Source organism: Crinia signifera, chromosome 1, assembly GCF_055691185.1.
Source record: "Crinia signifera chromosome 1, ASM5569118v1, whole genome shotgun sequence".
NCBI classification, from domain to species: domain Eukaryota; kingdom Metazoa; phylum Chordata; class Amphibia; order Anura; family Myobatrachidae; genus Crinia; species Crinia signifera.
Window position 1 is genome coordinate 141,157,901 of NC_139217.1, and position 18,657 is coordinate 141,176,557.

The window sequence follows — 18,657 nt, forward strand, 5'->3', positions numbered from 1 at the left end:
GAAGGATGAAACAATCACTTTGATTACCACAATCCTAGATTGTCAAGAAAGGAGATACAAGAAAGAGGTTTGGGATGCTGTGACCAAAGTAGCCAGAGGAAGGTTGTAACAGACCGACCTGCATTTGCCACATAGTACAGTTCAAAATCCGGGATGACTAGCCTGCCACTCTAAGACTATCCCTGAAGTACTCTGTCTCCATGCAGGGCAGTCTATCTGCCCGGAATCGGTACATCTACCAGAATGAACTTAGGTCTACAGTCATTAGGTCGACCCCACTAGGTCGACTGGCAGGAAGGTCGACCTGACTTAAGGTCGACATGGGCCAAGGTCGACATGACTTAAGGTCGAATTTGCATAAAGGTCGACATGAGGAAGGTCGACTGGTCATAAGGTCGACATGGGATTTTCACTGGTTTTTTTTTTATCCGAATGTCGACACAGTCGACATGGACACAGTTGGCAATGAGAATCGGACCCTCGCATCGCTCGCTTCGCTCGCGATGCTTCGGGCACGGTGGCTCGCTTCGCTCGCCACAGCTTTAATAACCTCCTCCACGCCCTAGTGGATGGTAGGGCATGAAATACCGCCTGTCGGCACATGTCGGCTCAAAAAACAGTGAAAAACCCCATGTCGACCTTATGACCAGTCGACTTTCCTCATGTCGACCTTTATGCAAATTCGACCTTAAGTCAGGTCGACCTTCCTGCCAGTCGACCTAGTGGGGTTGACCTAATGACTGTAGACCTAAGTTCATTCTAATAGATGACCGCTTCCCATCTGCCCATATGAAATAAGAGGAGTTATGTTGTAGAAAACTAAGACTATCAGGGGAAAGGACTCCGGAGAGCCTGAAAATGGCACATTGATATTTGTTGAACGGACATGGAGGATCTAAGATATTAAATGGCTAGACAAGCAGTTGAGTTCTGTTTTAATAATAGCATGATTTTATTAATGTAAATAACTTCTCCTACACATCAGCCTGTAAGCTATATTTATTCAAGATTCATGATAAGTTACCTGTTCATACGGACTTGAGTGGCAATCCTATCAAAGCAAAGGGCAATTAAAGATACGTGAGTGACACTTTTATTTGCAGCTGAATTGGAAGACTCCTCAACTGACGCTTGTAACAAACATAGATTCACCTGAAATACGACAGGAATGTTCATTAAAAAAAAAAAAAGAGTAGCCTCAACAGTTTACATCAGTAAAGTGTACAAGTATATACAGTGTAGCACCTTCCTAAAATCAGTCCAGAAAATATATGTCTCTTACACCAGTCTCTTAATTATGTATATCCTGAACATGCACGCTTTTGATGTGGCCACTGACTATATGTTTTGCAATATTGCACAGTGTGTATGCCATATATAGTTTGACTGGGAGTTCAAGAAAATACATTGATGACATTGCATCTCCTCAATATCACAAGCAAAATAAATAACAGCACAAGCATTATAACATTTATTATAGCACTTTTCTCCCAATAAACTAAAAGGGGTTTTACATTTGCATTTACAACAGTCTATCTTTGAAGGATTTTAGAGTGAACATACGGGTGCAGGAAGGCTAGTTACATAGGGGTTTATTTACGAAGATGGGAGTTCTATGACAGATGGGATGTTGCAACCAATCAGTCTATTTTCTTCTAGAAGGTGCTAAATAAATACTTAGATTCTGTTTGGTTGCCCATAGCAACATCCCATCTGAAATATAACTCCTATCTTAGTAAATTTACCCATAGGAGTCAGAGCCAGAAAGCATAAGACCCGACCTCAACTGCGCCCCCAGATGTGACAGCCATTAACTAATACACCTGTGCACCAACTAGTAAATCTGGAAAACATGCACAGTTAGGCCGGTTTCACACACTCCGGCTCCTGCCGGACGGTGAAATCCCGCACGGCCAGGGAGCCGTGCCGCACACATTAGTTGTGAATGGACACTATTGTGTCCATTCACACGGGACGGCCACGGCCCGGCCGCACGGCTGCAGCCGGATCCCGCCACTGGAAGGGACGGCTGCTGGGCTGTGGCCATCCCCTCCATGATAAACTACTGTGTGCGGCACGGCTCCCTGGCCGTGCGGTATTTCACCGTCCGGCAGGAGCCGGAGTGTGTGAAACCGGCCTTAGGCGTTCATCAGGACTGGGTTAGGAAAATACTGATTTAATGGATTAACATGAAGAACATCCCATGTCTTGGGAATTTTTCTGCAGGTGGACTATTACTTAAGTTATGATAATAATTAAAAAGGTAATATTTAATTACAGCTTTGAGAAGAAATCTAATTCAAGATCTGCACTAACACAAATAAATAATGTACCTTGGGTATTGAGACATTGGCTTGGAGTCCCTTGATTTTCACATTATCCTGAGGTACAGCAGTCTTGGTCTGTGTTTGATTTGTGCTTCCTTTAACATGATTCTCAGGTTTGGATAGTTTATTATCTTGCTTTGAGGACTGCTTGAAAATCAGAAAACAAACACCAATTTGTACAGCCATTTTCTTCTCACCATCTATCAAGCCCATTAAAATATACAGTAATCTATCCATATTTATCATTCACTAACAGTAACCTCAGCTATAAGCTAGCAATGAATACAAAATATTGCTTTCGTTATCACAGATTTATGAGGGATGCAATAACCTTTCCACGATCCGCACATCCATTATTTATATCCTTAATGCAAAGCTTACAGCGCCGTTCCTCATGAAAACACTAAAAAGGGAAAACTATAAATGTTACATTGAAATTACAAAATGTATTGTGGCAAACTACAAATACACATATAAAAAGGTTTCCAGTAAAGGCTCACAAAAACAACACACACTTGAATGATGACTTCATATACAAAACATTGTTATGTTATACACCTGGCTACAGTATTTTCCATCCGCTTACAATCACTATTTCATAGAATATTAAATACAGTAAAAAATACGGAGTTGCAAACAAAAAAACAACAACCGGTTATAGACAAATGATTTAATAAAATTAATATAAATGAATTGGTGATCAAGCTGTTCGTACATATACATGAATATCAAATCACAAATGCTGACAATTTTGAACAAATAAACAAACAAGTAAAACCTATATCTAATCATCTGGTCAACCTCTGCATTAGCAAATTGTCAAATCTTGTTAAATGACCCTATACTTAGATATAGATAGAAATTTGGGAGCCGACCTGCAAAAGTCTTTAAAGGGCCATACACACTTGCTGATGCCGCACACAAGGGGGCGACCACAGCAGGGGAGCGACGATGGTGCTACTGCAGAATGGCTGTCATTAACTATGACCTCCCTAATCTGGCATGCAGGACAAGGTAAGGGGTCGTTAACAATGCGCGGGAGTGCGCATAGTTAATTATGCACAGCACACACACTGGACGATATTGTTCACAATATCGTTCATTAAGCCCTTTCTGAACGATATTGTGACCAATATTGTCTAGTGTGTATGGGCCTTAAGAAGGAAAAAAAATAGGAATTTACATACCTACCAGTAAATCCTTTTCTCGGAGTCCATAAGGGATACTGGGGATTCACTTAATACTATGGGTATAGATGGGGTCCAAAGGAGCCTGTGCACATAAAACTACAAACAGGGTAACATAGTACAGTCCCCTCTATGCACCCTTCCACAGCTCAGGTAAAACTGTGCCCAAAGGAGGAAGACATACTTGAGAGAAGGAAACTTAAGATACAATTGGTGAGACAAACAAATCAACACAACATTCATAACTGAAAACAATAAAACTGTTGTCTTGCAAGTTATTACAAGTTTCAATTCCACCTGCAGAATGGCAAACCACTGAGGAGGGGCCCCGGTATCCCTTATGAACTCAGAGAAAAGGATTTAATGGTAGGTATATAAAATCCAAATTTCTATATCATCCATAAAACCGGGGATTCACTTAGTACTATGGGGAAATCCCAAAGCTTCCAGAACGGGCAGGAATGTAGTTTAACTGTTGCAGCATCACCTGCCAAATCACCATCCACCAAACTGGATATTCTCTTTGACCAGGGTATCAAACATGTAGAACTTAACAAAAGCGTTCTTCCCAGAACAAGTAACAGCTCGGCAAAGTTGAATGGCTGAGACTCCACGGGCAGCCGCCCAGGAAGAGCCCACATATCTAGTTGAGTGAGCCTTAACAGAATTCGGAACAGGCAAAGCCACCTAAGAATAAGCTTGCTGAATAGTCAATCGTATCCAGCAAGCAATAGACTGCTTAGAAGCAGGGCAACCCCTTATGTGAGCAAAAAGGAATCAGACTTTTTAGTCCCAGCCATCCTTATAAGATAAAGCACGGACAACATCCAAAGATTTAGGAATGTCCGAGGAACCAGACCGAACTGGAACCACAAATCGGCTGGTTAAGGTTAAACACTGAAACCCCCTTCGGCAAAAACTGGTGGAGTCCTGAGCTCTGATCTGTTCTCGAAAAGCTTCAAGAAGGGGGACTTTCATGACAAAGCCCCCAATTCGTAGACCCTTCTAGCCGAGGTCAAGGCCACAAGCATGACCACTTTCCACATAAGGAACTTATCCTCAACAGAGTCCAATGGCTCAAACCAGGAGGACTGGAAGAAGGTCAATAACACCGACAAGTCCCACAGAGCCGTGTGCAGTACAAAAGGAGGCTACATGTGCAGAACACCTTGTAAAAACGTCTGAACCTCCGGAACCAACGTCAACTTCTTCTGAAAGAAGATGGACAAGTCTTATATCTGCACCTTGATGAAGCCCTATATCGACTCCAGCCTGCAGAAACCGGAGGAACCGCTCCAGTCGGAGAACCAGAGAAGAATAATATCTCCCTTCACACCATGACATATATCTCTTCCAGATCCGATGATAGTGTCTGGACGTCACCGGCTTTCTAGCCTGAATCATGGTAGGGATTACCTGGATAAGATCAGCCGCTCAACCTCCAAGCCGACATACCACGCCCTTCGAGGCCAGTCTGGGGCAATCAGAATTGCTTGCACCCTTCTGATCTTGCAGAGTACTCGGGACAGCAATGGAATTGGTGGGAATAAGTATACCAGCAGGTATGACCAAGGCGTCGACTGAGTCCACCGCCACCGCTTGAGGGTCCCTGGTCATGGCGCAGTAAAGCTGCAGCTTCTTGTTGACCCGGGAAACCATCAGATCTATGTCCGTACAACCCCACCTGTCCGTGAAGGAGACTCCACTCCCCTGGGGTAGGTCATGGTGACTGAGAAAGTCTGCCTCCCAGATTTCCATACCTGGAATGAATAAGGACAATATGGCCCTTGCGTGTTTTTTTTCCCCAGAGAAGGATCATGGAACCTCCCGCATGCAGGCCCTGCTTTTTGTCCTTCCTTGACAATTGACATACGCTACAGCCGTAGCACTGTCAGGCTGCATCTGAATTGCCTGACAGGAGCAGATGGGAGGCCTGAATCAGAGCCTTGTAAATCACCAGAAGTTCCAGGATGTTGATGGGAAGGAGACTTGTGGCTTGACCACCTGCCCTGAAACTGTACCACTTGGGTTACAGCTCTCCAGCTTTTCAGGCTTGCATCCGTCGTTAACAGGACCTAATTTTTTATCCCAAACTATCGTCCCTCCAACAGTTGAGACGACAGAAAACTCCAACGCCAGAGAATCTCTGGCCTGGGGGTTATACGTATAAGCTGATGCATGTGCAAATGGGAGCCCAACCATTTGTGCCGGAGATCCAATTGAAAACTCCTGGCGGGAGGAGATAGACTGAGACCTGGTCCAGAGTCAGTACCTCCCCTCCTTGTACACCTGGGAAACAAAATTCCCTAACCAGGAATCCTGGTAGAAAAGACGGCAGATGTGACTGAAGAACATCAACCGCGCCCCCACCTCTAGTTCCCCCAGGGACTGAGGTACGGTGTCAGGCTGAAGATTTGGAGGTGGCAGAGCCAGTAATCTGCTCCCGAGAGCTGGTCGCAGTGGATCTATGCTGTTTTCACCTACTGGCATTGGAGGCGCCCCTGAGCTTACTCCTAAACATGCTACCATGAAAGGACTGCAAGAAAGGGGTTCGGAGAGGACCGTCTGACAGGCGGAGTTGCTGAGGGGAGGAAGGTGGATTTTTCAGCCATGGCTTTAGAAATCCAAGCATCCAATTCCCCTCCAAACAACCACTCCCCCGTAAAGCGAAGTGCCACCTACACTTTTTGTATTCAATATAAGCTATCCACATACACAGCCATAAGGATCTGCGTGCTGAAACTGCCAAAGTGGAGGTCCTGGCGCTAATGACGTTGACCTCCTTAAAAGGTATCACAAAGGAAATGCGTGGTATGAATGTGTATAACCAGGATTGTAATACAGTATCAACCAGGGTCTTTGCCCCAGCCAGGCCTTCTTGAATTTGACCAGCCCATGAGTGAATGGTATGAGTCACCCAGCGGCCTGCAATAATAGATCTCTGGGATGCACTTGCAGCAGTGTAAATAGAAAGATTGAGGGCATGTTAAAATCTAATCGGCCGGATCTTTCAAGGCGGCCGCCCCAGGAACTGGCACGACTGTCTTTTTTGACAGACGTGAAACCGAGGCATCCACTGCTGGTGGGATTTCCCTGACCCCTCCGCCCTCTGGAGCAAAGGGGAAGGTAAAGACTAGATGCTTGGGAATCTGGAATTTTTTATCCGGGGATACCCAATCTTTTCTGAAAAAGATATCCAAATCAGGAAAGGTGACACTAGCCTTTTTCTGTGTAAAGAAAAAGTAATGAGGTACCTCCGCCCCCTGCCCTGTAATGGCACTGGAGCTACTAAGAATATTTATACTCGCAATATATATAACATGTAAAACCATGCCCGAAGGTCATTGTTTACTAAAAAGCTGCCAGTGTGCACAGGGGGGGTTATGGGACCCCCCCCCAGAGAGGGTCCGTACTCCCCCTGCGCGTGTGCCGCACAAATTAACCGGGCTACCCCCCTAGTGGGGTCCCTGGCTTCTGCTCACCATTCATATGTATTCAGACACGTTAGGAGTGTGCAGCAAGTGGCAGGCGTGTGAACCGTGGTGAAAAGCCAGGCAGTACACTAAGCGTGGATCGGAGCAGCACCTGAAGAGGTCGATATCCGCCACCCCCCTAAGCTCCCACATCGCAGGCATGCTGCATGTACAAGCAATATGCCCAAATAAAAGTTTAACATAATGAAGAAAATTCTCTGGAGCTGCATCCTCTCCTGAGGGCACATTTTTCTAAACTGAGTTGTGGGAGGGGGCATAGATGGGAGGCAGCACACCCTGTTTGAAGTTTTATGTGCACAGGGTCTTTAGGACCCCATCTATACCCATAGTACTAAGTGAATCCCCATTATCCCTTATGTAAGATAGAGAAATCTGCATAATTAATTTGCACCTAGCTTCATTAAGAGGACCCTATTAAAAGTGAGTCTGGAATGCCAACAGGTCTGCTTGTAAAAGGTTTCTTCAGATGTAAGCCTACAAAATGCAATGTGTGTAACTTGGGGAAAGATTTAGGACTTTACGCAGGCAAGAGGCAGCCTGGATTTTGAAGATGCAGTCCCTTAAACCACAAGGTCTTAACAAAAATATAGATCTTGAATTTTCAGCTTTTTTTTATTAAATTTTGTTTTATTTAAACTTTTATTTTTTAGTCTCTTTTCACATTTATATTGTGTTGTCTTAAAACGTTACTATTGTCAGCCTCTTATGTATACAATCTGGTAAATAGCAGTATATGAGTTAATTATGTATTATAGATTCACTATTAGTTTTTGTGGAAGAGTGATTAGTAATTGCGTTTACTGAAGTCTCCATTTGTGGGGATAGCGGTATACCCAAGTATTCCAGACATTTATGGGGTAAAATTAAAATAATGCTTTAGATTAAATAAAGACCTATAATTTAAAGCTTAGAGTATCGATCTTCACCATAAGTGTTGAGAATCTATCTGTGTAAAACTATGAAATAGAAAATGATCCCTTTTTTGTGCATACATGTTCATATATAATTTTTTTTTTTTTTTTAGTTTAAAAATGCTATATAAGTTTAGTCCCTCTTGAATTGAGAGGAGTAGCTAATACACCTCTGCAGGTTAAACTGGCTCTAAATTAATTATACCACAGGTGTGAAAGGCATTTAGTATGCTCCCATAGCCTATAGAGGGTATATGATTCTTTAGAAAGCTGACAAACATGTTGAATTTATATCCTTGCTGTGCTCGCCATGCTTCGTGCTCGGCCCACTATTTTATTCTCCCGCCACACCCTAGTGGATGGTGGGGCATGAAATAACGCCTGTCGGCATATGTCGGTTGAAAATGTAGTAAAAAAAATGCATGTCAACCTTTTGACCATGTCAACCTTGTGAATGTAGACCATTAGTGGTCGACCATATGACTGTCTATAATGAGTCTGTCTATGACCAGTCCAGATACCGCCTTTTAAGCATGCACCTAGACCAGGGGTTCCCAATCTTTTTCTAATCACGGCACCCTAGAGTATCAGAATTTTTCCAAGGCACCCCTAGGCCCCCAAAAATATATATCAAATTAAGTAGATTGTGTTTATATTTGCTTCTTAGGTCCAGTTATGTGGTAAAGGGCAGGATTTGGTTCTGATTGTACACATTTTATGATTGACAGCCACCAGCACTGGTTTTGTCCAGAAATAATTGATCATAAATAATTTGAATTGGTCCTGGACGACCAACCCGAGGCACCCCTGCAAGTGTCCCGAGGCACCCCAGGGAGCCACGGCACACAGTTTGGGAACCACTGACCTAGACTATTAATTTGGACTAGAATTCATAGCACCGAGAATCAAGAAAAGAAATCTTACATTTTCTGAAAAAGTGGCTTTGCTGTTCTGTACAGCTTCTTTTAGCACCTTCGTGTGTAGGTCATCAACAATGGCAGCTGGGTGTCTCGTGCTGGTGAAATGTACCATTGCCTCTATATACCTGGGGATAGTCAAATTTAGGTTTACCAATCAAATGATTAAATGTACACATAAATAACAGTACTAATTATGTATAAGATCAAACATTTGTCATAAATAAACTTGTCAGCAATAAACTTGATTAACGTATTGGTTGCATTTTTGCATTTACAGCATATTTAATAAATGTTAATTGGAACATCAGGATTATATCATTTTGTATAAAACAAATAAAAAAAATAAAAGCCTTGATCATATTTGCATTTATTATTAAACTTGGGAATATTTCAATAATAAAAATGAATCACCATACGCTGCATGCAAATGAATAAAATACCTGGTTTCATATCATAAGCATTAGGAAAGAAGCAATATATATTATAGGAAAAATGTATTGGATATGGAATTACTTAAATAACCATTAATACAAAATTATTAAACTTTTTAGTTTATCAATCCAAATATCAGCCCATTTCCTAAACACATTCTGCTTTAAATGCAGACATATCATAAGCTTTTGCCAGAGAAGCATACCTGTCTAATGCTTCTGCTACAAGGGGACTAAGAACAATATCTACTGTTCCTTTGACTTCTACAATGGCTGTGGTCCGTGTATGAGAAACCGGCTGATCTAGAGTCCATTCTTCTGTTAGTGTCTCATCATCTGTATTTTCTGTGGCTTTCTTCTCCAGGGGAGTGTATGGGGTACTAAAAATGAAGAAACATATGGGGGGAAAAAACTTATTTTAACAAATAAGAACATGGGCCATATGTAATAGTGTCGGAAATGGACCTTTTACAGCAATTATTTACAAGACAAATCCATACCTTGTAAATGATTGCGGCTTTAAAAAATCCATCCCGGTTCGGCCAGCATCCTGCACTAGCGAACTTGGCACCGTATAGGTTATTCAGTCATTACAAGCTATTTACTTGTCAGGAAAAGATACAAAATGAAATTGCACTGTATCACATTGAGTGACACTGTAGTGGGTTAAAGTCACTTAAGGCCCATACACACTGGGTGACTTTGAGCTGAAAGTTGCTCAAAACAGCAGGTTTGAGCGGCTTTCAGCTCAAAGCCGCCCAGTGTGTATGTCCCGGCGATGAGTGGTGAGTGTTGCTGAGCGCTCCTGCAAAATCTCCGGTTAAACCAGCAGATGACCGGCTTTCAGGACAGCTTTGCATAGCACTCCACTTTGTAACACCATCCTCCCCCCCTCTGTCAGCACCGGGGGAAAGCCGCTCAGTGTGTACGCACTGAGCGGCTTTCCCCCCAGCGATGAATGCAATCATCGCTGTGCATTCACACTGGGCATAGTCGCCCAGTGTGTATGGACCTTTAGACTTGAATGTCCAGCAAAGTCTGCCTTTTGTATAAAAATATAAACATTGTAAGAATGTAAAGTTTAGAATTGTAAGAATGTATAGTTTAGACTGGCTGGAAACATTGCAACATTGCTACAAAAATAAAATAAAGTATCTCACTTTTTCTCTTTGTTGTAACCCTATTTCCACAGTCTCTCAATTAGACAACAAATTCACCACGGTTTGCAAAATTCTGCATGATACCTTACTACAACAGCGGAAAATGATCTGTCAGTAAATTTATTATGATTACTTTTACTCTACATCCCCAGGCTCCAGAGACACTTCTTTTTATGTAATTGTGACAAACGATATGTAGATTTATCTCGCAATTTATTATTTGCATGGTTTATTATATCAATTGCATGTACGTATATAACATTGTTGTTTTTGGAAACCTATGTGATTGACTATTGTTCTTGTATTGTCACTACATTATGCCTCAATAACAAATTGTAAATAAAATAAAAAAGAATGTATAGTTTAAGATGTATGCTTGTAGATGTATAGTTTGTAGATGTATAGTTTAAGGTAGTAACTTCTAGTGGGGAAGTTGAGAAACACAGAGGGGTAGATTTATTATAGCGGTGCCTATCGCGTCGCTATAACAGTTCCTGCTTCGCCTCATTAGCGAGGCGAAGCAGGAGGGGACACCGACAAGATCTATTAAGATCTTGCCGCCGGAGTGGGGGAGCGCTAACTCCCCCCTCCGGCGATATCCCTCCTGGAGACAGCGCATCAGTTAATACTGATGCGCCGTCTCCTTCCCCCCCGGCCGGCTCACTGCGCATGCGCGGGATCTCGCTAGTCTCGCGAGATCCCAGCGCAGCTCAGCGCCAGCAGCAGGGACAGCGATGTCCCTGCTGTTAGGTATAGGGCATCGCCGCCTGCAGCTGGCGAAGTCGACAGCTGCAGGCAGCAGAACGGTCAGTGATGCTGACCGTTCATAAATCTGGCAGGGGCGCAGTGCAAAATATCGCCCCTGCGCTATGCCTCCTGCCCCACACCGCCGGCGTTAGAGTAAACGCTCGGCGGGTGTGATAGGATAGCGCAGATTCCCCTGATCGCCTAGTAATAAATCTACCCCAGAGCATCTTAATGCAGTGGCGATCAGCTCTGCTGAGTGATAGAAAAATAAGTGCTTTCGATTTCTCTAGGACCCAATTATTACACAATTTTAGGTTCCAGTTCCAAAATAACGGAAAGCATTTTGAGCAAATTCTAAAAAAAAATATCCAACCCAGACTTAAACCCTTGTGTGCCCTGACTCCCCTAACCATGGGGGGGGAATATTGTGGAAGTACCCCTCTGATTCTGCATGATAAATAACAAATTCAGTCAGTATTGGCCAAAAGTACAGGGCACCGGTTTACCATCCAACCACCAGTGTGTTGTAAGAAAAACTGTATGACCTTTAGAGCAAAATACCGAATAACCTCATCACTACCTACAAGTCTGAAATAGCTGTTTTTTAAGCCAACCACTCAGTGCTGATGTGGGTGGTTACAGCAACTACTGTTGATGAATTTAAAAATCAAAACTGGATACATTTTTGGGCACTAAGGGAATCCTATAGATATGACTTATACTCACGTCAGTAGTTACAAGTTACATAGGATGAAGCTAACCCTTCCACGAATTAGCAGGAAACCAGAAAAAAAAAGTATAGGTACTGTATGCAACATTATTATTAATACAGGTTGAGTATCCCTTATCCAAAATCCTTGGGACCAGAAGAATTTTGGATAACGGATTATTCCATATTTCAGAATATTTTTAGATTTCCATGAGGTATCGTGAGGCATCTTGCATTTATATGTCGTATGAACACATCAAACACATGAAATACATAAACATATATCTTTTTTGTGCATGAAACAAGGTTTCAAAAAATTAAACAAAGCTTGTGTTCTATCTCAGGTACTGAATTTGAATGCCAATCAATAATTTTCTTGCACATATTTAGTGCTAGTTACATATCCTCAGTAGTGCCAGTTACAGATGTCCCAGTAGTGCTTTTAGCAACAAAAAATGACATTATGGAAACTATGGATAAGAGATATTTGGATAAGGGATGCTCACCCTGTAATAGGAATTCAATAGCTATATTGAATTTACTCAATAGCGAATAGAAATCAGATTTTTTTTTATTTGATTTTCGAACATTGTATGGATAAAGTATCTGTATGAATTTACATGTTTTCATCTTATGCTTTCTCATTAGGATCTTTATCATTGTTATTCTAGTCCCACCATGACCCTTTTACAGTATACTGCAGTATTTGGAGTAATGACTGCATAATTACCAATGAAGTCAGACAAAGTTCCATATTAAATATCAATAGCTTGATTTCAGTGCCAACCCTTTTGTTTGAGGTAATATATACAAAATGCACGTTCAATGTCAAGTTCTGAAGTGTTGAAAACGTAGCTTCAAGGATAAGTATACCCTTTTATTGCTATGACCTCATCAAGAATACTGTGTTCAGTTCTGGGGGCCCCATTTCCAGCAGGATAACAATACATTAGAAATTATACAGATGAAGCCACGTCAACCTATGCAGCCTGACCGACCCGTCTTGAGACGTACGCCGAGAGAGCATCCATTGCTTTGAACGGGGCGTGAGCGTCCCACACGCACGTAATTTGGGGTGTGCCGAGAGTGGCATAGATGGACATGGCTCCATCTGTACAATGCTAGGCAACTAAAATGGTGCATGGCCTACCACAAAAAAAAAAAAAAAACACTTACCCAGAAAGACTAAAGGGGTTTTAGGATACAGAAGGGATACATTATTTAAAGAGAAGTAAAGTGTTAGGACATGGGGACAGTCAGGGTGTTGAGATAAGTATCTGGGAGATCGGTTCAGGGGAAATTTGAGGAAAAAGTACTTCACAGAAGGGGTAGTGGATAATTAGAAAAGCCTCCCATCAGAGGTGGTAAAGGCCAATACAGCAGAGCCATGTAAATATGCATGGGATAAAAAAAATTATCCTCACAAAGACTACGGATCAAACAGGGTTTGAGGTTAGACAAGTAAAACAAAAAAGGAGCAGACTAGATAGGGTGCTTATTATCCGGTCTAGGTTTTGATTACTGTATGTGAAGGCTCTTCAGTTCTGCTTAAAGATTAGTATGTATAGTGTATTTTATGGTCCATAAAGAGAGGTGAAGTACACACAAGCAGTCTCTGAGGACTCACCTGGAGGAATTGCCCATAAGCTGCATCCCTCTGTCCAGTAAGGCATTGGCTGAAAGACCTTGTTTCACAACCTTCAAGCAAAGAGATTCAATAAGTTTCAGTAACACGGTGCTTATTTGCACTTACACAGCATGTAGACAGAGAATTGCACAGCCAGCGAGTAGGTATCATTACTCACATTACACATGTCATTTGTAAGCCAAGGTAAATGTGTCATAAAGCAGATCTGTTCATTACAGCAGATATAACGTAATATGGTTCTGCTAACTGCATCCAGTGCGTAGCTTTTAGGTGATATCCATGGGCAAAGATAATAAACAACATTCACACTGCTGACAGAAAATCTTATTTAAGAAGGAGTTGCTACTAATTAGTAATACTAATTAGTATTACTGTAGTAATTAGTGTGCAAGCCAAAAGACTAAATGGTGGGAAACCAATCTATCAGGCCGGCAATGGGAGACACTGTAGAAGATCATGCGGTATACAGTAGATGCAGTGCTGAAAAACCTGGGAACTTTAAAACAGAAACCCTTGCTCTATACCCTGGTGGCTGCTAGGGAGCATAGTTTAGATTAAGTGGATAATAAAGCCACCCACGTGTCTTGGTGAGCTGCATTTTCAGCTATTTCTTTAAAACTTATTTTCTGGGATATCTCGGGGATACTCCATGTGGAGGATGTGAAGGTTATGCAAAAGTTACATCCTTGGGACAACAACCACATGAGATACCACTGGGATGGGTATCTGGTTACATCTGACACAGCACCAAACCGTGCAGAGGGATTGTGGATGCAGAGTGCCCAAAGCTGAGGCGAGGCTCTGTTAGGCAGACCCATAGTAAGTAGTTATGTTGCTTTTTAAAATGCAGGTCTGTACCTTGCTCAAGCACTTTTTCTCAAAGCAAGACAAGCCTAAACATAGTCCCACAAATGAGAGAATCTTTGAAGCAGGCACAGCGATGGTCAGGGGGTGTCCTGTCACAAACCAACCCCTTGGATGCAGGCAAAAGGGAAGATATTTGTTAATCTCGCTTACAACCACCATCATTTGCATTGCTCACCAGACCTGACACACCGCTCCCATCCAACTGTGAGCTTTTCACTGCTGGCAAATGCCTAGGTCTTTAGGGCAGCCTCAAATTGCTTTCTGTCGGCTGCTGTCAGCGCACAAAGCTAATATAACCAGACAAGAGCTTGTAAGTTCTTTGGGTGCTCTCCCATCACAAACTTGGAAATAAGAATACACAGATACCACCTAAAGTAAGCTGGCAGGAGGTAAGCAGCTGACTAAGTGGCCCTTCACTGCAGCACAACTAATAACGCTTATACACCTACAGAAGATTGCTATTTAGGATTCTACTGTATAGTATATTATAAATTGTGGGTCCTACTGTTTGACATACAATGACCTGGGGGTCCTTACTGAGTGGCTTACTATGAATCAGAGGTCCTACTGAGTGTCCTCCTATAAATTGGCGGTACTGAAGTGTGACTTATTATGAATTGAGGGCATCAGTCTTTGAATTGTTGATGCTATTATATGGCATGCAATACAATTCCATTGGGGGTTCTTTTGTGCGTTTTACTGTGAATTGGGGCCACTGATGTGTCTCTTTCTATGATTTGGGCACAATGTTGTGTTGTCATGCTTTGAATTGGGGGCCCTGATGTGTGGTATAGAAGGTGGGCAACAATATCACTGCATACTCCACCGGGACTGATTGCCCTGCATAAAACAAAGGTGCACTGTGACACTACACATGTCCGCTGCCCAGGTGAGCAGGAGTGTGAGAACGGCTCCTACATGTTGACCAGATAAAACAGTGTAGTAATAAATGTGAGATTAATGCTGAAAATTATTTTCCATCCAAATGTTTGTGTCCTGTGTTCTCCTTGTATAGCTTTACTATACAAGGTCATGGAAGATAAACATTATGTCTTTCCTATCTGTTGGAATCAGCAAAATAGTTCAAAGTCATCTAGTGTACCCAGCTTAAAAAATGGTCTGTTAAAGTGCTATTGGGTATAGAGAGGGGTTTCTTTTTCCTCTTCCTTCCAGGGAAAAAAAAATAGACCCCTGAGCTTTTGTTAAATACCCCAACTGAATCTGTATACAAAGCACAACAGAACTTAGCATGAAAAAGAAGGAATAACTACCACATTGTAGCAATTTGTGTAAAGCTTCAAACACACATAAACAAATGGTGCAGTCTCATGAAATGGTTTAGTCATATTGCATTGCGATTACACAAGCAAAAGGACATTCAGCATATGCCGAATAGCATGGAACTTGGCGCACCGAGAAGGGAGGTTTGGTGTGACTGCAGTAACCGTATATGAAGACCTCTGTATTGGCCAGTCTCCATTTCAAGTGAAAAGATTTGCCGCTTATAATGGCCATGCCATATCTACACATGGATTAACATGAAAATCAGGATGTTCACAACATTGTTAGCCCTAAATTGATATGTACCATTTGTGCTTGCATTTGTAAGAAATAAAATAAATGAACAATCAATTTCTAACCACTGACTCACTAGCCAATCTGAACCCAGTGTATCATCACATATTCTGAAACTAATCTATAAAAAAACAAAAAAAATACACACACAAAAAGCCCAAACTACACGTCAAGAACCCAATATGTTCAAACTTACTTTGAAAGTTGGAACACAGAGCTGCTCATAAGAAGTTGAGCTCTCTTCACTAGTTGGTGTGTCCAAATCTAATGGCCGGTGCAAAGATGATTTTGAAGTCCTTTTATTTGTTGGGTGCTTTACAGACCAGTTAAAAACCTGGAATTGGCTAAGGTAGTTCTGGTAACAGGACATTATAGGTTGCTGAGTAGTTTGTTCATTTTCAGAGCGCTTTTCGGTTTCCATTGGGTAGACATATTCCATAGGCTCCTCTTCCCCTCCCAGTGCAGAGACAAATGAAGCCTGAGAAGCATGATTTCTGATTGGTAGCATCCTCGGATCTAGCCTGGTTTCGCCATGTGCATTAGCATTCAAAGGACCTTCTACGCTGTGGTAAATGGATCCTCTGCTGTAATCAATTTTTTGAGTCTGCTTTTTTCGTCTTTTTCTCCCAGGATATGTACCAGGGCCTTCATCACTACTTATAGGTTCAAACTCTTCAGCTGCAGAAAAATAAGCTTCACTATCTGCCATTGACATGCTGGAGTCCATTGAACGGTATTGATGGAAAGAGTTGGAATCTGCCGATGGAGTGTATGGGAAGGAGCCAAAACTTCTCCTTTGCTTTGGAGAATCCAGGACATTCTCATCACTGCGCGAGACATCACTACTAAACTGAACTCCAACAGGAGCTGGTGGCTTGTCCCCATAAAAGGCAGCGGAGAGACTCTTTGTGCTTCCGAGTCTTGTTGAACATACCGATGCCTGACGCTTCAGAGGGGACCGGAGCGGAGAGTTGATAGCAGATCTGTCTTGAGAGTTTGGCGAAACAGGACTACTTGTGGATGCTTCAACAGGAACACTAAAACCAAAGCATATCAATTATTGGATTTGTTTACTGTGCCTATTATGCCTGGAGTGGCAGAGTGGAGATGGGACAGTGCACGTTGGGTACAGTAGGGGGCATGCACATGTGTGTGGCAGTCTCCAAGAGTGATGGCCTAGACTTACTCATAGAATGCTTATCATTTATGTGTCACCAATGCATGCTTAAAAAGATATGTGTTCCTGATGACACAGCATTAGACTTGACTTGAAAGGTTTAGTAAATAAATGAAACACAGAACTCTGGCATGACTCCATCACATAACTAAGCCAAACTAGTTCTAGTCTTGGTTTGTTATAGTTAAAGCAAGAGGACAATGATCAATGACTCCCACTGCAAAAGCGGTAATTGAGAAAAGACTATACCAGTCTGGGCGCATCACATTATAAACCCTGGGTTATTCTGGTACTAGTGAAATGGTTAAACACAACACAGTTTTAGAACTGTAAGTCCCTACAAAGTCTGTCAGCCATTGATAGCTTGGCATGCTGACACAAGCAAACAATCAAACTGGTTTTGACATGCTAGATGCTAACCAGTGATACAGTTGAATGTCAACCTTCAGTTATATTTTTATGTTGCAATTTCATACTTTGGCAACTCTGTACAGTGTCAGTAAATTCACAGAACCTTATAGTCTACAGCAGGCATTCCCAACCACGGTCCTCAAGGCACACCAACAGTGCAGGTTTTAGTGATAGCCAGGCTTGAGCACAGGTGACTTAATTAGTACCTGAGTGATTCTGATTAAACCATCTGTGCTGAAGCCTGGATATCACAAAAACCTGCACTGTTGGTGTGCCTTGAGGACCGTGGTTGGGAATGCCTGGTCTATAGTTTCAGTGGTGTGACTGATGGCCCATGCATTTTACTGTGCAGAAGGAAGACTGAGAATACAGATGAGAAATGACTACAGCAAAAGCAAGGATTATACTCACGATAATACCTTTTCTTCGGAATACTTCATGGCAGCCATTACATTGGGTTCATCCCTCTCTCCTCTCCAATTAGACAGGTAGTTTTTTCCCCAGGATCCAGCCCCTCCTCTTCCTTCTCTATATAACCTGGCACCTCCCTGTTAACCATAGTCTTTGACTGTCTCCGTCCCGATCCTAGGGAAAAAACACAAATAGGGAGGGCAGAAAATTGTTGGGCTGCCATGAAGTATTCCGAAGAAAAGGTATTACCGTGAGTATAATCCTTGCTTTCTCCTTCATACTTCATGGCAGCCATTACATTGGGATGTACCAAAGCAGTAGGGTGGGCTTATACTATACCTCAAGCCAAGACTTGTTTAAGAATCTCACTCCCGAAATTAGGACTTAAGACATCCAACGCATAATGCCTGGAGAAGGTATGTAAAGAAGACCACGTGGCTGCTTGACAAATCTCCTTGGCTGAAACTTTGGCCTCTCGCCCATGAAACCGCCATTGCCCTTGTTGAGTGAGCCTTAATGCCTTCCGGTACCACACGACCCACTTTCTTGTAGGTAAATGCAATTACTTCTCTCAGCCACCTTGAAATTGATTGCTTCGATGGAGCTAATCCAGGGCTGGGCAACACCGGCCCTCCAGATGCTGATGAACTACACATCCCAGCATGCCTTGCATCAGTTTCAG

General features: G+C 42.4%; 1 protein-coding gene across 17 annotated transcripts in view; it reads right to left on the reverse strand.

Moving 5' to 3' along the window:
• BLTP1 (bridge-like lipid transfer protein family member 1) overlaps positions 1-18,657 on the reverse strand; it is a 250,134-nt gene that overhangs the window by 124,286 nt on the left and 107,191 nt on the right. For 16 of the 17 annotated variants that reach the window (XM_083174421.1, XM_083174431.1, XM_083174429.1 and 13 more), the window contains exons 28-33: positions 16,173-17,013; positions 13,514-13,584; positions 9,477-9,650; positions 8,844-8,964; positions 2,334-2,474; positions 1,025-1,152 (exon numbers count right to left, since the gene is read on the reverse strand). In XM_083174421.1, the coding sequence (XP_083030547.1) occupies positions 1,025-1,152; positions 2,334-2,474; positions 8,844-8,964; positions 9,477-9,650; positions 13,514-13,584; positions 16,173-17,013 (1,476 nt within the window). The remainder of the gene's footprint in view (positions 1-1,024; positions 1,153-2,333; positions 2,475-8,843; positions 8,965-9,476; positions 9,651-13,513; positions 13,585-16,172; positions 17,014-18,657) is intronic. The other variant, XM_083174415.1, reaches the window with a different exon arrangement.